Source organism: Microcebus murinus, chromosome 22 (assembly GCF_040939455.1).
Source record: "Microcebus murinus isolate Inina chromosome 22, M.murinus_Inina_mat1.0, whole genome shotgun sequence".
Lineage (NCBI taxonomy): Eukaryota > Metazoa > Chordata > Mammalia > Primates > Cheirogaleidae > Microcebus > Microcebus murinus.
The window spans coordinates 24,829,457-24,852,821 of record NC_134125.1 but is presented as its reverse complement, the minus strand read 5'-3'; the positions used below and the strand labels follow the sequence as shown (position 1 = coordinate 24,852,821).

Genomic DNA, 23,365 nt, shown 5'->3' with positions numbered 1-23,365 from the left:
AGAGAAGGCAGCTGCACTGGGGCCTCGGGTGGGCTGCTGACAGGAGGGAGAGGCTTTGAGCCCCAGGATAAGACTCCCATTTATAAGACCCGAATAAAGTCCCACCAGCCTCCGAGAGGAGAACGGCACCCCTTGGCCGTCCCCCACTATGAGCCCAGAACGGTTCTTTGCTTTCGAGGATGCCCATGGTCCTGGGAGAAGACCAGGCCAGAACCACATCTCTCTCTTTTCTGTGAGGATCAAGTAGGGAGCACGTGACTGCTTGGCTATCTGTGGCCCTCTGTCTCACTTCTGGACTTCCAGGAGCTGGAAGACCTAAGGGAGGTGCAGCAGGGGGCCTCCGGCCATCTTTAGGGGGAAGCAGAGCTAGGCTAGCTGAGGGCACTGGCAAAAGGAAGCTTGGATTGAAAGTTGACAAGACCTTTCTGAGTTTGGGGAGATACCCAAGTGCCTTTCACATGTGGGCCACCACGAGAGAGCACTTGGGACTCCGAGGACGGTGACCCACCAGGCAGAGACAGCCGTGCAAGTCCCTGAGAAAGCAGTGACATCCGCAAAAGCAGAAAGTGAGTGACGAGGCCAACATCAGGTCTCCAGCATGACAACCAGGCAAGCGTTTGGCCTCCGCAGTACAGGAGGGATGGCCCACACACATCTAGGGTCAAGATCTTCCACCACTCTGCGTCCCAGTTCCACACCCATCTGGCAACGTTCTCACTTGGTTTCCCGAGTTATACTGAAAATTGGGTAGTTTTCCCACAAGAAAAGGGTTTCTCTTTCCCCACCCCCAGTAAATCGATGCATCAGCATTCTGGCAAATACATCCACCTGTGTCATATAGGTCAATGTCCATCATCCCAAGAGCCAAGCAACTGTGACAGAGCCAAGGCCACTTGGTTCTCACCTTGGTCCATGGTGACTGAACCCACTTGCCTCCTCAGGAAGTCCGGATAGCAACTGGCTGCGCTTCAGCATCACATTCAGAACTGTTCTTCCCGAGGGCCATTGGGTAGATCTCACAGCAACTTACTGCACACCTTGGGCAAGTTGTCGGCCTCAATTTCCCCATCTGCAACAGGAGTGGTCACGGTGACCATCTTCTCGAGCCTTTGTAGCTGTGACAGTGCTTCCCTTCTCTTCTTGGGGGAGATGCCGGCAGCACTTGCTGGGGAAGGGGGGTCAGTATGTAGGGGACTGGCCAGGGACAGACAGAGGGACGGGGTTAGGATCAGGGCCCCCTCCTCTTCAAATGACTGTACAAGTTTACTCAGAGAGAACGGGACAGACCCATGATGTTTAGGTCTTTGCTACATCTGGCAGTGTTTTCCACAAAGTAAAGCATAACATGATGTTCTAAGTAAGTTATGTTGAAAGAAGTTTAGGAGTAAGAACAGAAAATTAAAGAAATGTTTCAAAATTCTAGTAGTGCAGTAATCCACTGCATCTCATAGCTTGCTAAGCATGTTTGCATTCCTTATACCTCTGAGCCCCCAAGGCTGTGAGATGGTGCCATTCCTCCATGTCAGACCTGAGGACACTGATGCCAGGGGCCATCACTTGAAGAGTGGGCTCAGGGCAGAGAACCCGCACTGTGGGGAGAGGAGCAATGGGGAGGAGCCGGTGGCCCATGGCAGACCTCCAGTCTACCCAGAAATGACACTCCACATGGTCAATAACTCACAGAGAAGGTGGCAGGGCAAGCTTAGCCCTTTTGGGTTAAATGAGTTAAAATATATTAAAATATTAAGATGAAAATATATTATGCCTTGCACAACAATAACATTAATGACAGGAGAGCTTCTTACATAACAACAATAACAAAAAGGAATTACAGAAAGAATCAGAAAACAAAATCCAACAATTTTCTGTTTATAAGTTACAGATATATAGCAAAATATATACACAAATTTAAAAAAATAAAATGCTGAGCTAAATTCTATCATGCAAATCCAAATTCAAGAAAATTAAGGGGCTTCAATTATGATATTTGGAAAAGAGAAGTTTAAGCTAGAAGAATTAAGAGGCAAAGAGAGTACTAAAAGGCACAGTTTTTCAATATATCACTGTTAAACATATATGCCCCAAACAACATACTTCTTTTTCAATGATTTATACCCTATTTCCCAAAAAGGATTTGTGAAAACTGCATGACTAACACAGCAACAATATATATAAAAGAGAAATAGAAATACATAAACGAAAAAAACACAAAATCAGACTATGATTACTTCAGGTAAATGAGTTTTCTTAAGTGTTTGGGATCATTTTGTAGATAAGCCCTTTCAAAATATGATGAATGCTACAGACCCCCTTCCAGAACAATTCATTCATGCACATATCCACACAGCTTTGTTGGAGCCCTAGAGGTCCAAACCCCTAAAAGCCCTGCATACTTAGACTCAAACCATAGACCCTGGGTTAAGAACTCTCAAGTAAACAAAGTTAGACAAAGTATAGGCCGGGTATGGTGGCTCACACCTGTAATCCTAGTACGCTGGGAGACCAAGGAGGGCAGATCATTTGAGCTCAGGAGTTAGAGACCAGCCTGAGCAAGAGCAAGACCCTGTCTCTACTAAAAAAAATGGAAAGAAATTAGCTGGACAACTAAAAATATACATATATGTAAAAAAATTAGCCGGGCATGGTGGTACATGCCTGTAGTCCCAGCTACTCAGGAGGCTGAGGCAGAAGGATTGCTTGAGCCCAGGACTTTGAGGTTGCTGTGAGCTAGGCTGACACCACAGCACTCTACTCACAGTGATGGAGTGAGACTCTGTCTCGAAAAAAAAAAGAAAAGTTAGTAAAAGTATAGATTTGAATAAAATAATCAAAAAACTTGAGTAAAATAGAACTGATGGAATAAAAACATTTTTTTGAGAGTACACAAATGCTTTATAAAAATTGATAATATATTCAGGCCCAAAGAAATTCTGTGGACACTTGGAAATGTTGACATCACAGTACAGTAAGAAATAAGCAGCAATGACCTAAGCATTCATCACTTAGAAATATTTAAAAATACTTGGACTGGGCGCAGTGACTCACACCTATAATCCTAGCACTCTGGGAGGCAGAGGTGGGTGGATCATTTGAGCTCAGGAGTTCGAGCCCAGCCTGAGCAAGAATGAGACTCCCTCTCTGCTAAAAATAGAAAGAAATTAGCTGGACAACTAAGATATATAGAAAAAATTAGTCGGGCATGGTGGTGCATGCCTGTAGTCCCAGCTACTCGGGAGGCTGAGGCAGAAGGATCACTAGAGCCCAGGAGTTGGAGGTTGCTGTGACCTAGGCTGATGCCATGGCACTGTAGCCCGGGCAACAGGGTGAGACTCTGTCTCAAAAAAAAATAAAAAAATAAATAATAATAACACTTGGGCCAAAAGGAAATTCCTAATACTGTAACAAAAAATACCACATGTCAAAACTTGGCCGGACGCGGTGGCTCACACCTTTAATCCTAGCACTCTGGGAGGCCGAGGCGGGCGGATTGCTCGAGGTCAGGAGTTCGATACCAGCCTGAGCCAGAGCAAGACTCCGTCTCTACTATAAATACAAAGAAATTAATTGGCCAACTAATATATATAGAAAAAATTAGCCAGACATGGTGGCACATGCCTGTAATCCCAGCTACTCAGGAGGCTGAGGCAGTAGGATTGCTTGAGCCCAGGAGTTTAAGGTTGCTGTGAGCTAGGCTGACGTCAGGGCACTCACTCTAGCCTGGGCAACAAAGCGAGACTCTGTCTCAAAAAAAAAACTTATGGAGTGTAGACAAACTGTCACTTGAAGAAAGAAACACAGACCAAAGTATCTACATTTACTAGAAGTATTAAAAATATGATTAACCATATCTAAATAATCTTAGAATTGTAAAGTCTTAAGTCAAAAATAGAAGAGAAAATACATATACTTTGGCAAAACAATAGTAAACAAAATCAAGAGTTGGCATTTTTATAACACTCAACAGCATCTAAGTAAACCAATGCCATCAGAAGGGAAGAAATATAAGACAACAAAAACAAACAGTGCAATTAAAAAGATGACTCATTCAAATATTACCAGGGATGATCTCTCATACCTTTACACTGTTTGAGAATCTAAACAGAATGAGAGAAATTCTAAAAATATGTAATAACTCTGGGAGGCTGAGGTGGGAGGGTCACTTGAGACCAGGAGTTCAAGACCAGGCTGGGAAACACAGCAACATTCTGTCTCTAGAAAAAAAATTCAAAAATTAGCCAGTCATGGTGGGGTACACCTGTAGTCCCAGCTACCTGAGAGGCTGAGGCGGGAGGATCACTTGAACCCAGGAGTCTGAGGGTGCAGTGAGTTATGATCGTGCCACTGCACTCTAGCCTGGGCAACAGAGCGAGACCCTGTCTCCAAAAAAAAAAAAAAAAATACATAATAAAACAGTGAAAGAATTTGAACAGAAGGAATTAGGCTGTGCTCATACTTCCAAAAATGGAAAAGTACCTGGTCTTACCATGTTTATGTGAGAATCTGTTAACCCTGGGGCAAGGTGTCTTAATCTCCACGTTATACACAAAGAAGAGGAGAGGGAGGGAGGAAGAGGAGAAAGTGCACGCTCTGAAACGTGAGAACAGCATAAAGGGGATTATGAGAGGCTAAGAGTCAACGAGGAGGACAGCCCGCAGGGGTGGCCTCAACTGCTTGTGGCTTAATCACAGGGGTTACGCAGCTTGGCTGAAATGCAGGTTTACGTGCAGAAAACCTCCTGGCGTTTGCTTTTTAAGGAGAGCAGTGACATGTGCAAAGTGATGCTTCAAAGATCAGTGTGGCTGGAATGTGCAGAAGGGACAGGGAGCGAGAGACCAAACGCAGGTAACAGACATTTGCCTGGTGATAATGGGGGGATGTGAGAGGAGGCGTGAGGGGGTAGATCTTTCAGGGGACCCTGCATGATGCCACCTGCTGTCCCAGCTGCGTCTGGGCATTCTCTTCACTCCCAACAAATGGCAGGCCAGCTGCAAACAATGCTGAGGGCACCACCCAGTGGGTCCCCTGGTCATGTGGTGGGTTCAGGGGACCGTGGACTGCTGGTTAAGTGTTTCACACACTCGGGTGGCAAAGACAGACGCCGGACAGAGGAGTGGCCAGGACTCCCACCGTGATCTCTCTGGCCCAACATTTTGAAATCTCTGGCCTACCAAGCCCCACTTACTAAGTGACAATTATAGCTTTCCCACGTTTATTCATCAAAACTATACATGACCGCCATGCTGAGCTTCTGATCAGCTATAGTAACTAGCGCTACCATGATGTGATTCCAGCCATAACTTCTGGAAAAATTCGAAATATATCAGACTGCCTCTTTCTCCACTAGCTGATGAGGCTGGGGTGGCAGGGGAGACAGCACTTGAGAGAGCCCTGTGGGCCGGGACACTCACCGATCAGCCAGCACAGCTGACCATCACTGCCTTAGCCCACTTCTGAGGCTCCGGGGACAGGGCGACTGAGATAGAATGGCCTTCAAGCTCTGCTCGGCCAACGCCAGTGGCTGGGCGCTTCACGAAAGCCCAGCACGGGGCGCACAGCCCAGCTGCATGCTATAATCACCTGGCGGCTCTAAGACATACCACTGTCAGGCCTCACGTCTGGGGAAGCTGACCGAATTGGTCAGGGGGAGGGGGCGCAGGCAATGGTCCGGCTCACACAGCCCCCAGGCGAGCTCCAGCCCGCAGGAAGGGAGGACAGAGAGTGTACTGGGAGTGCAAAATGACCCCGCTGCAGCAGGAGGCTCAGGATGGCATCTGGGAGAAAGAGTCGGGGTGTGGGACGCGGCCTCAGCAGGTGTGTGCAAGCCCAGGCTGGGCGGGGCAGGGGTCATTCTGAGTTTCCATCCTTAGCTGCTACCTATGACTCTGTCTCGTGAGCTCATTCTGAATGGGAGCCTCGCCCCAACCTTTAAGGTATGTGGCCAGGTCCCATCACCCCCACCTCACAAGCAGGGAAATGGAGCCTGGGGAACTGGGACTTGAACCCAGGCCTTTTTTTTTTTTTTGAGACAGAGTCTCGCTTTGTTGTCCAGGCTAGAGTGAGTGCTGTGGCGTCAGCCTAGCTCACAGCAACCTCAAACTCCTGGGCTCAAGCGATCCTCCTGCCTCAGCCTCCCGGGTAGCTGGGACTACAGGCATGCGCCACCATGCCCAGCTAATTTTTACTATATATATTAGTTGGCCAATTGATTTTCTTTCTATTTATAGTAGAGACAGGGTCTCGCTCTTGCTCAGGCTGGTTTCGAACTCCTGACCTTGAGCAATCTGCCCGCTTCAGCCTCCCAGAGTGCTAGGATTACAGGCGTGAGCCACCACGCCCGGCCAAACCAGGCCTTTTGACTGGACCACGGCCTCCTCCACCAAACCACCCTGCTTCCTGCGTCCCCTGACATGGGTGGTGAGGCTGTGTTACTGCCAGACCAGGCCAGAAACAGGCTCTGCTGATGTCCAAGGCACACTGTGGTCTTGGGGGCACTGGGGCCCAGGGACGGGTTATCCCTGGAAGGCAGTAATGCCGGTGCCCAGGCTGAGTCAGATGTCCTCACGCTAAGAGGAGGGGGCTCAGAGACCCCGCCTAGGGGCTCACCCCTTCGCCCCCAACCCCAAGACCCATCCTTGCAGACCCTCCTTGCTCTGTTGACCTGTTGGGTTGTCTCCACCCATGCCCAATCCAGGCAGAAATTTCTGTTTTAACGCTGACGTATCTATTTTGGAATGCGTTTTTCTTCTGCTGCTGTGGACTGTGAACGTGGTTTCTGTCTTCTAAAAGTGCCAGACGGCAGCCTGATTCCAAGAGTTAATCTGACATTTTCCTGGGTTTAACTAAGCTTTCTTCCTCTTGGCATTTGTTCTTCCTCTGCATTCTGGGAAAAGCGAAGAGAGGGCAGAATGAAGTCTCGTAGGCTCGGGAGTCAAGTAGGAGAATGAGGACACTGAAGGGCAGCTCTCTGTCTGGCAGGCAGCCCCGTCACCCTGCCCTCCCTCCCATGCAGGAAAGCTGCTGGGCTGGGTGCCACCCGGTGGGCCTTCCTGCTAGTGGGACACTCAGGAGCACTTGAGTCAGAGGGGCTCCACTGGGCATCGTTGTCAGGGAGGTAGTCGGGATCTTAGCCAAAAAGCAACATGGGTACGGCTCCAGCTGGCAAAGACTTCCAAACTGTGGTGCAGGCTCCTCCTCCTACAGTTTGTCCCCAGCATGGATCTTCTGATGCCGGATCAGGTGTGAGCTGCCCCTGAAGGACTTGCTGCACAGGTTGCACACGTAGGGCTTCTCTCTGGTGTGGGTCTTGTAGTGCTCGATGAGGGCCGACCTGTGCCGGAAGGCTTTGCCACACTCGCAGGCGTATGGCTTCTTGCCGGTGTGGATTCTCTGGTGCTGGATCAGAGCGGAGCTATGGCAGAAGGCCTTGCCACACTGGCAGCACTCGTAGGGCTTCTCGCCAGTGTGGATGCGCTGGTGCTCAATGAGCGAGGAGCTCTGGCTGAAGGCCTTGCCGCACTTGTGGCACTTGTAGGGCTTCTCGCCCGTGTGGGTCTTCCGGTGCTCAATGAGGTTGGAGCTCTGGCTGAAGGCCTTCCCGCACTCGTCACATTTGTAAGGCTTCTTCCCAGTGTGGATCCGCTGGTGCCGGATGAGGTGCGACCTGTGACAGAAGGCTTTCCCACAGAGGTCGCACTCGTGAGGTTTCTTGAGGGTGTGGATTTTCCGGTGCTGGCTCAGGCCTGAGCTCTGGTTGAAGGATTTCCCGCATTCCTTACACTGATATGGTCTCTCTCCTGTATGGATCCTCTCGTGTTTCCGGAGGCTGGAGCTCCGGCTGAAATCTTTCCCGCACTCCCTGCACTCGTAGGGCCTTTTCCCCGTGTGGATCTTCTGGTGCTGCGTGAGTGCAGAGCTCTGGCGGAAGGCCTTTCCGCACTCCCGGCACTCGTAGGGCTTCTCCCCGGTGTGGATGACCTGATGTCTGAGGAGGTGCGAGCTCTGGCTGAAGGCCTTCCCGCACTCGCAGCACTCGTAGGGCTTCTCCCCGGTGTGGATCACCAGGTGCCGGAGGAGGTGCGAGCTCTGGCTGAAGGCCTTCCCGCACTCTCGACATGCGTAGGGCTTGGCTGGCGGAGGCGTTCTGTGAGGTGCGGTAGGTCCCGAGTCCCCCCTGCCTGCCACTTCCACACAATCACGTGGCCTGGACTCTCCTTCCCTGTGCAATATCTGACACATGCTGAGGTCGGATTTCTGGAGGAAGGTTTGGCTAAATAGGTCATCGTCCTGGGCTCTGGTTCCTGGGTGGACACTCTGATGCTGAACAGGGCTTGGGCACAGACTGAAGTTCCCCTCGTAATCATCATGGTCCTCGTCTTCCCCCCCAAGAGGGATCTCTTTGTAGATAACAGCCATCTGCTCCAAACCTCTCTCCTGAAGAAAAGGGTCCGCCAGGTCCTCCCCAGGGAAAAGCTCTTGCTGCATCTCTAACCTGTCCTCAAACACAAAGGTCTCACCAAATTTGGTTGCTGGGGGAACCTCCATTGTGAATCTTGTATCGCCCCGATGACTGTATTTCTTCAAAAATGTTCCTCTTGATACTGTATTTACTGTTCTCACAATCTGAAAAGAAAACAAGGAATGTTGTTAAGTTGGCAAATCAAGCAGCTCTTACGTGCCACCTTCCTGTTCTAGAATCTATGGTGCGAACAACCGAGTAAGGGTGAGACACAGTGTTGCCCTCCAGACGATCCCAAATGAGTTAGAGACCAGTTTGATTCACCAGAAACAACTGCAAGGCAGACAGACAGACAGACACAATTAAGTGCCACATCATGGTGTCTGGACTGTAACAGCTAAAGACATTCAGGAAAGTGAGCTCACACAGGCAGTGGGAATCCCAGTGCTTTGAGAGGATTGCTTGAGGCCAGGAGTTCAAGACCAGACTGGGCAACATATTGAGTACCCATCTCTCCAAAAAATAAAAACATTAGCCAAGCTCAGCGGTGCACACCTGTAGTCTTAGCTACTCAGGAGGCGGAAGCAGGAGGATCACTTGAGCCCAGGATTTCAAGGCTGCAGTGAGCTATGATGACACCACTGCACTCCAGCCTGGGAAGTAGAGCCCTTGTGGAAAAGGGGCAAGGCTTGGGCTACCGGATGGTCTTCGGGCATTATTTTGGGGAAAGAGAGAGCACTTCCCTCCTACACTAGGTCAAGCACACTCCGCCCAGCTGGGTGCCCAAGCCAGAGCCCTGGGCAGGCGTCCTCAAACTACGGCCCCACAGGCCACATGCAGCCCGCTGAGGTCATTTATCCGGACCACCAGGTGTTTTTGCTGCCACTGCCTGTCCTGTTTAGCAGCCAAGTGGTCCCGGGCCCACAGTGCGCATGTGTGGAATGTGCGCCGCACTCTCCAATGGCCCTCCAACGGTCTGAGGGACAGTGAACTGGCCCCCTATTTAAAAAGTTTGAGGACCCCTGGCCCTGGGAGTCAGCCTAGCCCTAGACCATCTCATTCTCACCCCACCCGTCTCATCCTGTCCACTTCCTGAGGCTTCACGGAAGGGGTCTCCACCTCTCTGTCCTCACTGTCACTCTGCAGCTCAAGCCTCAGTCCGCCCCCCAAGATTCTTTCAATACTCACCTCCTAACTAGCCACCAACCTCAAGCTTCCACCCCTCCCCTCTGGTGCATGCTGTATACTGATACTACAGTCAAATACCTACAACACAAGGCTGATCATGGTGTTTCCCTCCTTAGGATCTTGAGACGGCCCAACTCCTTCACAAGGCCCTTCATACTGGCCCTTCCAGCCCATCTCCTGCCTCTCTGCCCCACTCTTTCCCAGCCTTCCAGCTTAACTCACGTGCACTGCTCCTGTCTCTTCCTAACAGGTCCCTCCCCCGTTCTCAGGCTGCCATTCACTCCTCCTTCTGGACTCATTCAAATGTCCCCTCTTCTCTGTACCCTCAGACTTGTGACCATCTCAGACACATCTTGCTGGTAAACCAAGGTGCACCCAGCACCTCATCATGGCCCTCCCTACCTTAGTCTGCGAGCTCCCCAGGGCAGGCAGATTCATGTGGAATCTCCAGCCCCCAGCACAAAAGCACAATCCCGGTGTTCAGAGTTGTTGAATAAAAAATCAAATGGAGGGGAGGGGGGGAAATGGGCATTTATTGAAACCTTAAAATCTGTACCCCCATAATATGCCAAAATAAAAAAAAAATCAAATGGAGGAAACCCCATTTCTCTGTATGCTAGAACTGACTGTCACCTTGTTTTTTCCTAAGAACACTTTATTCAAATACATCAAGCTTCCAACTCTAGATGTAAATAAGCAACACAGACAAAAAAGCAGAGCTGCTCCATTTGAAGGGGGTGTTTTTAGCAGGCACGAGGAAGAAGGCTAGAACACCCCACTCAGCCCAGCCCCCACTGTGGTGGCCCCTGAGAACATCCCTCAAAGCCCCATTCAGAAACTTCTCTAAATAAAGGCAAAGTCCTCAGATACATGACAATGACAGTTACAGCTCATATTTACAGAGCACCTACTATGTGCTAGGTGCTACTACATCCTTCACAGCATCTTATTTAATCCTCACAACTCTATACAAAAGTACTATTAGGCCGGGCACGGTGGCTCACGCCTGTAATCCTAGCACTCTGGGAGGCCGAGGCAGGCGGATTGCTCGAGGTCAGGAGTTCAAAACCAGCCTGAGCAAGACCCCGTCTCTACCAAAATATAGAAAGAAATTAATTGACCAACTAAAAATATATATACAAAAAAATTAGCCGGGCATGGTGGCGCATGCCTGTAGTCCCAGCTACTAGGGAGGCTGAGGCAGTAGGATTGCTGAGCCCAGGAGATTGAGGTTGCTGTGAGCCAGGCTCATGCCACGGCACTCACTCTAGCCTGGGCAAGAAAGTGAGACTCTGTCTCAAAAAAAAACAAAAACAAAAAAACAAAAGTACTATTAGCCTTCTGCTGAAGCTTAGCAAGTAACCAGCTCAAAAAACCATACTAAATTAATCAAAATAGTCACAATGGAACTCATTCCTATTTGGAAATGATTTTTTAAATGATTTTTCACACCAGGTGCTATGGCTCATGCCTATAATCCCAGCACTTAGGGAGGCAAAAGTGGGAGGATCACTTGAGGCCAGGAGGTTGGGACCAGCCCAAGCAACAGAGAAAGACCCCCATCTCTACAAAAAATTTAAAAATAAATAAATAAATAATGATTTCCCCCCAGCCAATAGAAAGACCAGGTATGAAAAAAGCACAGGCTAGGCACAATGGCTCATGCCTATAATCCTAGCACTTTGGGAGGCTGAGGCAAGAGGATCGCTTGAGGCCAGGGGTTCGAGACCAGCCTGAACAAGAATGAGACCTTGTCTCTACAAAAAATAGAAAAGCCAGCCAAACATGGTGGCAGCACTTGTAATCCCAGCTAATGAGGGGGCGGCGGGGGAGGGTGGCTGAGGCAGGAGGATCGCTTGAGCCCAGGAGTTCAAGGCTGCAGTGAGCTATGATGAGGCCACTGCACTCCAGCCTGGGCGACTGATACAGACTCTGTCTTAAAAAAAAAAAAAAAGGCACAGAACTAACTATTGTCAAAAATTCTTTGATCACCTCAGCACCTCTTGCACTCCCCCTCCTCTGCAGCAATTCATAATCTCGAACCCTTCCAGTTCTCTCACTTGGCCTATGCTTTTGAATATCAAAATGCAGCAACCCCCATTTTTGCCCAGCTTCTCTTCTTCTAGTTCCACCCCTTCTCCATCTGGCTTAGTGGGTCTAATTCTGAGTGTCACTTAACTCTCTGACCAGCATCATATTCCTCACCCCTTGTCTTGCTGCAAGAAACCACTAACTTCCAACCTCTCTGCCAATTCCTCCTAAGATGTTAAATGTTGCCAAGAAAAATCATGCAACTATGTATGGCAATACCATAAATTTCGAGTTTCCAGTTTCAGCTGGGACCTCAGCTCTGGCACTGAATGATCTCCTTATTGCCAAATCCCTCTCTTCCCAGTCCTTACCTTCCCACCCCATCTGGCATCGCTCTCCAATACCTCCTTCTCAACATCTTTCATTTCAGAGCTTGCAAATTGGCAGGCCAGCCTGGGGATCCTGCCACAGACACGTTTTGTTTGGCTCTCAAAGAATTAGGCTTTTCCTTTTCCTTTTACTCAGTTGCCAATATTTAAAATTCAGTAGGTTTCTAAACTTTCTCTTGAAAAACTGGAAGATGTGACAATATGGGCCCACCCTTCACTAACCCACATTGTCTACCTGCGTGCCTGAAAGCTTTGAGTTAGTCCCCACCCCCACCAACCCCATCTCCACCCCCAACCTCATTCTCACTTTATTTCCTTGGTTTCTGAAGCTTTCTTCCCAATTTGTATGCCCTCTGGTTCTTCTGTCGTGGTATCTATGGATTGCAACTCCTCTTCTACCCACCTGTAAAACCTGGTATTTCCAAGGTTCCCTCTTTAGGAATTTTCCATTCCCACTACGTAGCCCCTACACGCCGAAGTCTCCACTCTGGATAAAAAGTTGGCAATCTTTAATCTGTCCCCAACCATATGTTAAATGTTTGGGGGCCGAAAATCCAAAGGTCTGAAACCCCATGCCTCCCACCTCTCTCGGCCTTCCCCAGGTCCTCTTGATCTGTCACCCCATCCTCTAGGGAGCCCCCAGGGCCTGGGCACCGGGCAAACCCTCAGTGTAGTAAGGGTCTCCAGACTGGAGGTCCACGAGCGGCCACGGACCCGCACGCGCTTCCCGGGCGGCCACGCGACGCCGCTAGAGGCTTCCCACGGACTGGGGACACCCACACCCGGGGCCACAGTAGAAACAGGTGGCCAGACGGACTCCGGTCGCCCTGGCTGAAGGGAGCCACTCACCTGAGCCGGGGCGGGGCAGCTCACCTGGGCCGGGGCGGGGCCGCAGGCGGGCGGGGCCGCAGGCGGGAGGGGCGGGGCTGCACCTGAGCCGCTCCAACCCGCGGCCGACCCGGCCGACGCGGCCTCGCTCCGCCGCAGCTGCTGACGCGGACCCCGCGGCCGCCGGAGCTCCCAGAGCCCCGCCCTGGGCCCTCGGGCACTTCCGGGACCACTCTAGGCCGCGCGGAGGTCCCGGCGTCTCGGTGGTCCCGCCGCGCCAGGTCTCGCCGCGTGAGGCAGTCCTGCCCTGTGGCGCTAGGACCCAGATCTGGAGAGTCTCTAGGGTCGGCACGGTGGCTCCGGCCATCGCCAAAGCGCTTCCTGGCCGTAAGGAGTACGGAGCTGGGCAGGTGTGGGCGCGAGTGTAGAGGAGGAAACTGAGACCCGGAGGGGCGGGCGGGCCTAGAGCTGCAGGCGTTGGCTGCACCTGTTTTGGGGCTGGGGCGAGCCAGAGGCCACCGTGGCGTCTAGGGCCTTCAGGAGAGCAGGCGGGGAGTCCCAGAGCTGTCGACTCAGTCTCCCGGCACAGGCAGGGGCCTGCTTGCCCTCCCTCCCTGCCCCTGCAGAGACGTAGGCGAGAGGAAGGGGCCAGGCGACAGCGCAGGAGGTGGCCGAGCGTGTAGGTGGGACTCTCTCAGGACCGCGGGGGCCCCTAACTCTGCGCAACAGAGGGCTGACCCCCACATGCCAGGCGCCTCTTAGGGCCACCGGGAATGAAGAGGAATGTGTCCCCCACTCCCAGACGCTCGACTCTGCTGCTGATGACGAGACTTGACCCTGCTGGTGCCCCTGCCAGCCCGTGGGAGAGCCTCCCTCAGGAGACCTCAGGTCAGTCACAGGAAGCCAATAGAACACACTGTCCCTGGGGAGAGGGACTCTGCCCCAGCCCTCTGCCCACCTGCCTTCCACACCTCAGCCCTGGCTCTTGCTACCCACACCATGCTACTCACACACACGCCTCTCTGCCCCAGCAGAGTGGTCAGGCCTTGGGCAGAGACTCCAAAGGGTAGGCAGGGGCTGCCCCTCCCCAGGCCAGCAGCCTGGGCTCCATGGGGCCCAGGCATCCCAGAACCATGACTGTTGGACCACAACCAGCCATGCAGAGCTGGGGGTGGTGAGGCCTGGTTCCTTTTTCTCTCCCCCCAGCTCCTCAGGTCATGGGAAGGCCAGGCCACCAATCTCAGCCCCCTGGGGGCCAGAGGAGAGGCTGGGTCACACCCCAAGGGTTTCAGGTGCTTCCTCTTTGGCAACAATCCCCAGGCGTCCCACCCCCACACTCCTAGACCAACCACAGTCACTTTGTTCAGCCAGATCTCACAGTAGCTCCTGTTGACACATTGACTGTTATTAACCCATTTTACAGAGGAGAGAGCAAGGCTCAGAGAAAGTTAGAGAGGGGCCCAATGTCAGGGTCACCCATCTCACACCCCACCCCTAGGAACCAGGGCTGAAGCCAACAGAGCAGTAGTAATCCGCATCATCCTCCGGCTGCACGGGGCTGATGGTCAGGACACAGGCATTGTGGGCCACATCCTTGGCTGCTGAGAATCGGTCAGGGATGTCATCGGGCCGGTGGTGCTCCTCTTCTGAGTGATAGTAGAGGAGATAGCGGGGGGCACTGCCTGCCCGCTGCTGGTACCAGGACACACCGTAGTCACTGATGGCGTGCTGGGGGCTGAGCATGCAGGACAGTTGAGCCACTTGGCCTGGGAAGACCAGCAGAGCATCCTGCTGGGCCAGGGCTGGCTGGGAGACTGAGAGACACAGACCCACTCAGGCCTGCCTTGGGTCCCTACACACCTACCTCTGCCATGTGAAGGACTGGTCAGACTCCCACCCCCATAGGGTCACTGCCCGGTGTTGTGGGATTGGCACTGGATGAGGTGCAGGAGGCCTGGCTCTTTGTGACTCAGGGTGCCCTCTCTGGGCCTCCATTTCCCTCTGTGAGTGAGGGGTTTGGAGTTGGCAAACCCCAGTCCCTATTAGTGCCACATCCCCAAGCATCAATGTTCATTTGAGGGCCCAGAGCTCAGAGGGTGGGACTGGAAGCCACTGGGTCCCTCTGCTCTCCTTTCACTGTAGACCTCCCCCCATCATACTACCTTCCAGGGGCATTTTGGGGGTTAGGTTGCTTCTGAGCCCCTGTGGGGTGGGGACCAGCCCACACTAGCTTCCCTGTGAAGAAGTAAGAAGGAGACCCCAAAATCTGAATCCAAAGGGGCCCTGGTGATCTGGTCATTCATAAATGGGGAAACCAAGGCCCACACAGGAAAGTGACTTGCTCCAGGTCAGGGGCAGAATTGCCTGGAGTCAGGTCTCCCCTCCACCTCAGTCTCCCTCCCTGGACCCTCCCTACCATTCCCATCAATTTGCTTCCTTTCGAGGGATACCTCCACCCCACACCCAGGTGAGCCAGGCCCAGGGAGGTTTCACCTGCCATGAGGGTTCCCATCAGAAGGAAGGCCAGGCACAGGCAGGCCATGACGAGAGGCAGGGAGGCAGGTGGGGAGCGGTTCTGCTGGGCTGTGCTCCGGGCGCCTGGGAGCACAGGGCTGGAGAGGCCACTGGACCACAACAGGGTATGCAAATCTGCCCAGGGACTGAGGAGGGAGGGGCTTTGACGAGACCCAATGGCCAGGCCTTATCTGCCCAAATTTCAGATCCTGGCCCCACAAGGCCTTCTGAGAACAGGAGCCCAGAAATCATGTTCAGTTGTAGCAGGGGTTTGGAATCTACTTATTTATTTTTTATTTTTTGAAACAGAGTCTCACTCTGTTGCCTGGGCTAGAGTGCCATGGCATCAGCCTAGCTCACAGCAACCTCAAATTCCTGGCTCAAGCAATCCTTCTGCCTCAGCCTCCTGAGTATCTGGGACTACAGACATGTGCCACCATGCCCAGCTTTTTTTTTTTTTTTTGTATATATTTTTAGTTGTCCAGCTAATTTCTTTCTATTTTTTTTAGTAGAGACGGGGTCTTGCTCTTGCTCAGGCTGGTCTTGAACTCCTGAGCTCAAATAATCCACCTGCCTCTGCCTCCCAGAGTGTTAGGATTACAGGCGTGAGCCCCCGCACCCAGCCTGGAATCTACTTTTTTATTGAGGTACAACTGGCATACAGAAAAGTGCATAAAATATATAGCTCAATGATTTTATACACACACACACACACACACACACACACACACACACACACCCTCCACCTAGATCAAGATTTAGAACATTTTTAGGGGGAAGGGGTCTGCCGGCACCCACGGTGTGGGCTGAGTGCCACTCTTCGCCTCTTAAAAAGATTTAGAACATTTTCATCACCCCAAAAGCCTCCCTCATGTTAGTAATGACCTCCATCCTTAAGGGAACCATCATTCTGATTCTGTCACCTTAGATTAGTTTTATCTGGTCTAGAACTTCAACTATAAATGGAGTAACAGTGTCCTCTTTTGTGTCTGCTTCTTTTGTTCAATGTAAGAGTCATCAATGTGTGTGCAGCAATATTGAATTCATTCCCACAGCTGTGAGTGACCCACTGTGTGACTATATCACAATTAGTTTATCCATTCGCCTGTTATTAGACATTTGGGTGCTTTCCATTTGGCCACTACAAATAAAACTGCTATGAACATCCTTGTCAATGTCTTTGGTCTACTGTGCTCCCGTTTCTGTTAGACCCTAGAATGGAACTGCCAAGTAGTATCAAATGTGTATGTTTAATTTCAGTAGATACTGCCACGTGTTTGTACCAATCTGCAATCCTCCCAGCAGGTAAGAGAGTTCCAATGACTTCACATGCTTGCCAGCACTTGACATTGTCAGTCCCTTTAATTTGCCAGAGGACGGCTGGGTGCGGTGGCTCACACATATAATCCCAGCACTTTGGAAGGCCAAGGCAGGAGGATTGTTTGACCCCAGGAGTTGGGGGCTGCAGTGAGCTATGATCGTGCCACTGCACTATAGCCTAGGTGACAGAGCAAGACCCTGTCTCTAAAAATAAAAAATAATAATTTGCCAGAAGGAGGGGAGCTGAAGTGGTTTTCAATTTGAGTTTGAATCCCAGCTCCTATGCTTAACTGCATGACTTCAGCCAAGTTACTCCCCCTCTCTGCGCCTCAGTTTTCTCATCTGGAAAATGTTAAGCATAGTACCAGCCCAAGGACTGTGAAGATACAAAGATAGGACCTGTTTGCTCAGTGTGGGGCACAGAGCATGGAGTAACCGTGTCTTTTATTTTCTGCATTTTAATGTGTTGTAATCTGGGGCCTTGCTGGCCAAGGAGGGACTGCCCCTCTCAGGGTTAGGCAGTCCCTGGAGATAGTAAAAACAACTCTTTTATCAGGCTCCCATCCTTCCCCTAATCTCCCCAGGGCCAGGCACAAGACAACTAGGGACAGCCCCTATGCCCCATAGCTCAACTGAAGTCATTCAATCCTAAACCTGCCCACCCAGCCTTGCCCGCTCCTTTGGAAACCACAGTAAAGGCTCCCTCGGCCTCAGGACCAACCGTCGTACTTGCCCGGAAGTACGCCCACCATGGCATGGCTTGTCCACTCTTCTTGAGAACTGTGAGTAACAAACTGTCTTCTCAGTAGCAATCTGTTCTGTATTCTGATGTCGACGCTACTACACCAGTTAACACAGCGCACTCTTGTTAACTCACAGCCTCCAGGGCTCCCGTGGAGGAGGAGAGTATAAAGCCCCTCCAGGGTCCTGCTACATACAATCCTGCACCTACTTAGGGCATCCCCATGACACTCAAGATAAAAGACTCTCCCCTTGGTGGCGCTGAAGAGCCCCTTGGAGGGCAGAGTGGTGACTATCAGAGCTGAGGCCCTAGAGCAGGCATCCTCAAACTACGGCCCGCACGCAGGCCACATGTGGGTGTTTTTGCCCGTTTAATTTTTACCTCAAGATATGTGCAGTGTGCATAGGAATTTGTTCATAGTTTTTTTCAAACTATAGTCCGGCCCTCCAATGTTCTGAGGGACAGTGAACTGGCCCCCTGTTGTTTGAGGACCCCTGGTTTAGGATTTTGATTATTTAAATGCTATAATTCTCATTTAAAAATCTGCACCGTTGTCAGGGAAGAGATTTATTAATATGCTTCCTTTGTCTTAGCTTAACAGGCTCTTTTGATGATTTTTTAGGCCAGTAGTTATAGCACTCTAAATGGTGGGCAATCTTGACCATCACTGCTTGCTGCCAACATAAAGCTTCTTGGTGTTTGAGATGGTAGCGCCAGGAGAAATGTGTTAGCATTTGGTACAAGAGCTTTCACAGGCTGGTTGTTTTTTTTAACTATAGTCTGGCCCTCCAACGGTCTGAGGGACAGTGAACTGGTCCCCTGTTTAAAAAGTTTGAGGGGCCGGGCGCGGTGGCTCACGCCTGTAATCCTAGCTCTCTGGGAGGCTGAGGCGGGCGGATTGCTCAAGGTCAGGAGTTCAAAACCAGCCTGAGCAAGAGCAAGACCCCGTCTCTACTATAAATAGAAAGAAATTAATTGGCCAACTGATATATATATAAAATTAGCCGGGCATGGTGGCACATGCCTGTAGTCCCAGCTACTCGGGAGGCTGAGGCAGTAGGATTGCTTGAGCCCAGGAGTTTGAGGTTGCTGTGAGCTAGGCTGACGCCACGGCACTCACTCTAGCCTGGACAACAAAGCAAGACTCTGTCTCAAAAAAAAAAAAAAAAAAAAAGTTTGAGGACCTCTGCTCTAGAGACCGGAGTCTCCTGAGCAGTGTTCTGTGAGACCTGAGTCCCCAGATACGGTGCTGTCCCGGGAGGAAAGTGCCCCGTGTTTAAGTAAGTTTGGGAAGTGCTGCCTATTGCCACAGTACTGACTGGAGCTCTTGCTACGTCATGTTGCTGAGCCCAGAGATAGCTTTTTAAAGTGTTACCACATTTAATCCTCACAACCCTGCTGAGTCACCCTTCATATCCCCCTTTTACAGGTGGGAAGACTAAGGCAGCTCAAAGGAAAGTGCTTATCCAGGGGCAGAGTGTGATGATGGTGAGCTGCATGGAGGACCCAGTCTTCCTTCCACCTCACCGCCCAGAACTCTGCCTGCAAAGGGCAGGACAAACAGCTGAAACTTGGGACAGGAAGCATTTCTTGGGGGAAAAGGAGCTGGCAAAATGATGGTGGTGGGGGGTGGGGTAGCTCTATGCACCCCGGCTGCAGGAGTCTGGTGGGGACTCACAGGGAGGGGGTGGGAGACAGAAATAGAGGCGAGGCAGGGAAACAGTAGGAGACACAGAGTCCCAGAGGAGGGCGGGAGGGGAGAGAGTGGGAGAGGCAGGGGAGTATGAGACAGGAACAGCAAGGCTGGCAAGTGGGCACCAGCCAGCAGTGAGAGCTAACCAGGAGGTACTTGTGACCTGCTATGCACCTGGGAGGCCCAGCAACTAGTCAGAAAGAGGAACAATGCGACCCCATGAGGACATGCTGGAATAGCACGTTGGCAGTTCCCTGTAAAGTTAAATACACACCCACCCTAGGAGCTGGTAACCCCTTTCGTGATACTCAACAGCCTAGAGAAACAGGAAACTCTTCACACAAAAACTTGCAGTCGAATGTCTAAACTGGCTTTATTCATCATCTCCAAAAATTGGCAATGACTCAGAACAACAGCAGGTGAATGGCTCAACAAACTGCATACATCCAATGGGACACTCTTCAGCAGGAAGTAGGCGTGGGACAACCTGGATGAATCACAAATGCATCATGCTGAGTGACAGAAGCCAGCCCCGAAATGCTCCACCCTGATTCCATGCAGAGGGCAACCTAGAAGAGGCAGGGAGAGAAAGCAGGGCAGTGGATGATGCCAGGGACCAAGGGGCACAGCGGAATTTGGGGGGTGATGGAAATGTTCCGTGTATCCTGACTATGGTGGTGGTTATATGGGATTTGTCAAAACTCAAAAAACACTAAAAAGGACCATTTCATTGAACTGGGAAGAAGAAAAAGAAAAAAAGAATAAATGTTAAAAAATATTTTAAAAATTGGCCGGGCGTGGTGGCTCACCCCTGTAATCTTAGCATTCTGGGAGGCCGAGGCAGGCAGATTGCTCAAGGTCAGGAGTTCGAAACCAGTCTGAGCAAGAGCCAGACCTCTCTCCACTATAAATAGAAAGACATTAATTGGCCAACTAATATATATAGAAAAAATTAGCCAGGCATGGTGGCGCATGCCTGTAGTCCCAGCTACTCGGGAGGCTGAGGCAGAAGGACTGCTTGAGCTCAGGAGCTTGAGGTTGCTGTGAGCTAGGCTGACGCCATGGCTCTCACTCTAGCCTGGGCAACAAAGTGAGACTGTCTCAAAAATAAAATTTTTTTTTAATTTTAAAAAAGATTAAAAATATATAAGGAAAAATAATAAAAAAAAGAAATCAAAGACATAAACACTAAAAAGGGTGAATTTTACTATATGTAAGTTAGACCTCAAAAAACTTGACTAATGAGAAAAGAAAAAGAAACATGGACAGAGAAGCGAGCACAGGAAAGAGCCTTGAGTCGTGGGGAGCCCGCACGCGAGGCGAGGACCCCCCCTTCCAGCGAGGAGCCCCCGTCTCTCACCGGCAGGGCACGAGGTCTCCGGAGGCAGTCACGAGGGCGCCCCTGGACCAGCCTCGAGCCCCCGAGGGGCTGGACCAGAGCCTCGCCTCGGGAATGCTCCCGCCCAGGTGCGTTGCCCGGATACGGGGAGGAAGGCGTTTCCTGCCTAGATGTCTCCGCGGCTCCACTGCCATGGAGACCAGCCCGGGAGCGGGTGGGAGTAGCTGTGGCCCAGCGAGCGGCGTGAGGAAGAAGAGGCCAGGGGTCCTGGACTAGCTGCAGGGCCTGGTCTAGGCTAGTGGAGCCAAACTAGTGCGGTGGCCGAGCGGAGGCCTGGCTCCGGACCGCCCGCGCTCACGCCGACGCACCTCCCCACAGGCGGTCAGCTCCCGGCCCGCCGTAGTTGGGGAATCGGGGGTTGGGGGATCAAAGCCCCCGCACCTGTCTCCTGCCGCTGCAGCCATGTTTATCACGGTGATGTTTGGAGGTGAGTGGAGCCCGCCGCCCCAGCAGGCGGCGGGAGGATGGGCACAATCAAAGGCGCTCCTCCTGCCCTGGGGGAGGGTGCGGAGGCAATGGCGGGAAGGAGGGTGCAGATGGCGGCGAGGACGGGGACGTTGCGGAAGGGGCTCTGTGAGGAGGCAAAGCCTGGAGCGAGTCCCCTGAGGGGAAAACAAGGGCTGAGCCCTGCCCGGGTAACTCACGCGGGCTCCCGTCGGCCAGCGCCCGCCGCGCCACCGTGGAGCACGTTTTGAAGCCGCAGGACCTCTTCCGCATTCAGTCAGTGGTCCTCGGGCTTCAGCGAGCAGCAGACGCTGGAAGCTCTAGCTACCGTTGCAGTTTCCCCGCCCGAGGGTCCCAGCGTACGGGGCGGCGCTGCTTCGTGCGAGGGCGGGGCCCGCGCGGGACGCCGGGCTGGCGTCCCAGCCTAACTCTGCGGCCCGGCCCGACCCGCCACTGACAACTCGGTGATGGATGAAAGGGTCTCCCAGGCAGTGTAAGCAGAGCTTGCCAGAGCTGTCTTGGTTGGGGCATGGTCCGAGCCCGGCAGCCCTAGTCGCAGCTCTGGGAAGGGGAGAGATTGAAGGGAGAGGCAGACGACCCCAGATTGAGGGGGAAGTAAGGGACTCCACATGTTCACCTCTGCCCCTCTCCTACAGCCGGCTGCTGGGAGCTGGTGAACCCCTGGTGCAACCTGGTGACCCTCACCTCCCACCTGAGGCAGAGGGGGAGGGTCCCCCCAGATGGTGAGGAAACAGAGAGGGGCTGGGGAAGAGGGGCTAACGGCTCCCAGGCAGGTGTGCCAACCCTGCCCGTCCTCTCTCCATGCCCTCCCAGCAACTATCGCTCTCCTGGCTGAGGATGGGCACCTGGTGAACCTGGACGAGGGCCTGGAGGAGGGGGTTGCCCCAGCAGAGTCCATGGCCAGTTCCCTGCTGCAGGAGCGAGGGACCTATGTCCTTGTGCAGATCATCAGTAAGTGGGACCCCAGATTCTCCCCTGTGGCTATGTAGGAATGGAAGGGGGACACAGCAGACCACAGACCACCCAAGGCCCTACCCAGCACCCCACTTTGGCCCCAACCTGTGCCTACCCAGTGCTCTATCCCAGTCCCCAACCTGGCCCATCAAGCAGGCCCAGAGTGACAGGTAGACAGGTCAAGGTGGGGACCATAAGGTCAGGGGTCCTTCATCCTCTCTCCACACTCCATAGGGGGAGAGGGCGGGGCTCCCACCCGCTATGAGTCCCTCCTGGAGAACCTGGATGACCAGTGTCCAGAGCTGGCAGGTGAGTGTTAGGGTAGAGCCCTGGGGGGAGGGCACATCTTCTTCCCAGCCCCACCAGCAGGGCTTCCTGGGCCTTCCAGAGGAGCTGCGCTGGCTGTCGGGCCTCCCAAGGGGCCAGGGCCGGAGGAGGCGCCTGGGCACACGCCGTGGCCACCAGGAGCAAGGACCCCCTTCAAGGCCCAGAAGGGTGGGCTCCCTGCCGTCCAGGACTCGCTAGCTGGGGCCAGGAGCCAGGTATGGAGGAGATATGGACACCCTGGGAGACATACCCAGCGTGGGACCCCTTCCTGGGGGACAGACACACTCAATGCCAACTCTACCCACACATACCCCCAAGATAGAACACATTGTATCTAGAGACAGGTCCCACCACCCCCTGGAGTAGAAGGGCAGGAATGTCCTCAGTGCACAGCTGTTGAATGAGCTCAACAAAGGTGGCAGCTCAATGTGTGACGGAGCAGCCTGCACTGGGTCTGAGGGCCTGCTCCTCTGCTCTGGCAGGCCCGGGGAACTAGCACACCATAGCCAAGTGGCCAAGCTGGACTGGGACCCAAGGAAGTTGACCATGACCTCTGCCTTGTGTGATCAGGTGCAAACAGACAGCAGCCCAGCAGGATTCCTCTTGCAGAATCTGGAATTACTGAGAAGTTGCATCAGCAAGAGGGGCAAGGTCACAGACAGGACGTGAGGCCGCTGGGGGCCCCTAAGATGTGGGTGCAGAGAAAGGGATCCAAAGGCAGAGACAAGAAGGGTGGGAGGGGGCAGGCATCCCTGAAAAGGGGAGACAATAGGCTTCTCCCAGGATTCCAGCCCCCAGACTCAGATGCCCTTGGGGTCACCTGCTAATGCCTCACCACCCCACTTTGGACTGCCCAAGGCAGTCTGACCTTGGCTACCGGTGGTGCAGATTACAACAGGGCTCCTCCCACCCCACCCAGGACGCCCCACCCAAGATGCCCGCTTAAGGTGAAGCATTCTATTAAAGTGAAGCATTCTACACCAGAGTGAGAGATCCATCCATCTCCCCTGACCCCAACCTCCTCAGTCAGGGAGCTCCCAGCAGATGGATCAGCGACAGG

General features: G+C 52.6%; 3 protein-coding genes across 8 annotated transcripts; 1 reads left to right on the top strand and 2 right to left on the bottom strand.

The window, feature by feature from the left end:
• Nucleotides 1-1,709: 1,709 nt before the first annotated feature.
• Nucleotides 1,710-13,030, bottom strand: ZNF70 (zinc finger protein 70). The gene is made up of 2 exons (XM_012776728.2): nt 12,913-13,030; nt 1,710-8,619 (listed from the first exon to the last, which is right to left on the bottom strand). The coding sequence occupies exon 2, from the start codon at nt 8,539-8,541 to the stop codon at nt 7,195-7,197; it is 1,347 nt and encodes a 448-aa protein (XP_012632182.1). The 5' UTR covers nt 8,542-8,619; nt 12,913-13,030; the 3' UTR covers nt 1,710-7,194.
• Nucleotides 13,031-14,275: 1,245 nt separating this feature from the next.
• VPREB3 (V-set pre-B cell surrogate light chain 3) lies at nt 14,276-15,488 on the bottom strand. The gene is made up of 2 exons (XM_012776742.3): nt 15,385-15,488; nt 14,276-14,705 (listed from the first exon to the last, which is right to left on the bottom strand). The coding sequence occupies exons 1-2, from the start codon at nt 15,431-15,433 to the stop codon at nt 14,386-14,388; spliced, it is 369 nt and encodes a 122-aa protein (XP_012632196.1). The 5' UTR covers nt 15,434-15,488; the 3' UTR covers nt 14,276-14,385.
• A 3,709-nt stretch (nt 15,489-19,197) lies between these two features.
• On the top strand, nt 19,198-23,361 carry C22H22orf15 (chromosome 22 C22orf15 homolog). Of its 6 annotated transcripts, none has more exons than XM_012776735.2 (6): nt 19,204-20,986; nt 21,660-21,746; nt 21,838-21,975; nt 22,213-22,287; nt 22,876-22,996; nt 23,225-23,361. In XM_012776735.2, exons 1-6 carry the CDS (start codon nt 20,962-20,964, stop codon nt 23,292-23,294), a joined length of 516 nt encoding a protein of 171 aa, XP_012632189.1. In that variant the 5' UTR covers nt 19,204-20,961; the 3' UTR covers nt 23,295-23,361. The 6 variants fall into 6 exon arrangements, with proteins under 6 accessions (XP_012632190.1, XP_020140905.1, XP_012632189.1 ...); XM_012776738.2 differs by lacking the exon at nt 23,225-23,361 and adding an exon at nt 22,367-22,520 and having other exon boundaries at nt 22,788-22,988; XM_012776739.2 differs by lacking the exon at nt 23,225-23,361 and adding an exon at nt 22,367-22,520 and having other exon boundaries at nt 22,876-22,959.
• Nucleotides 23,362-23,365: the final 4 nt, after the last annotated feature.

Bases quoted from the DNA above. Each gene is read 5' to 3' on its own strand.
- ZNF70 (XM_012776728.2), bottom strand. From the start codon at position 8,541: ATGGAGGTTCCCCCAGCAACCAAATTTGGTGAGACCTTTGTGTTTGAG.
- VPREB3 (XM_012776742.3), bottom strand. From the start codon at position 15,433: ATGGCCTGCCTGTGCCTGGCCTTCCTTCTGATGGGAACCCTCATGGCA. The intron at 14,706-15,384 runs GTGAAACCTCCC...TGTGTCTCTCAG, and splicing joins GATGGGAACCCTCATGGCAG to TCTCCCAGCCAGCCCTGGCC.
- C22H22orf15 (XM_020285316.2), top strand. From the start codon at position 20,962: ATGTTTATCACGGTGATGTTTGGAG. The intron at 21,747-21,837 runs GTGAGGAAACAG...ATGCCCTCCCAG, and splicing joins GGGGAGGGTCCCCCCAGATG to CAACTATCGCTCTCCTGGCT. The intron at 22,288-22,875 runs GTGAGTGTTAGG...TTGTGTGATCAG, and splicing joins CCAGTGTCCAGAGCTGGCAG to GTGCAAACAGACAGCAGCCC.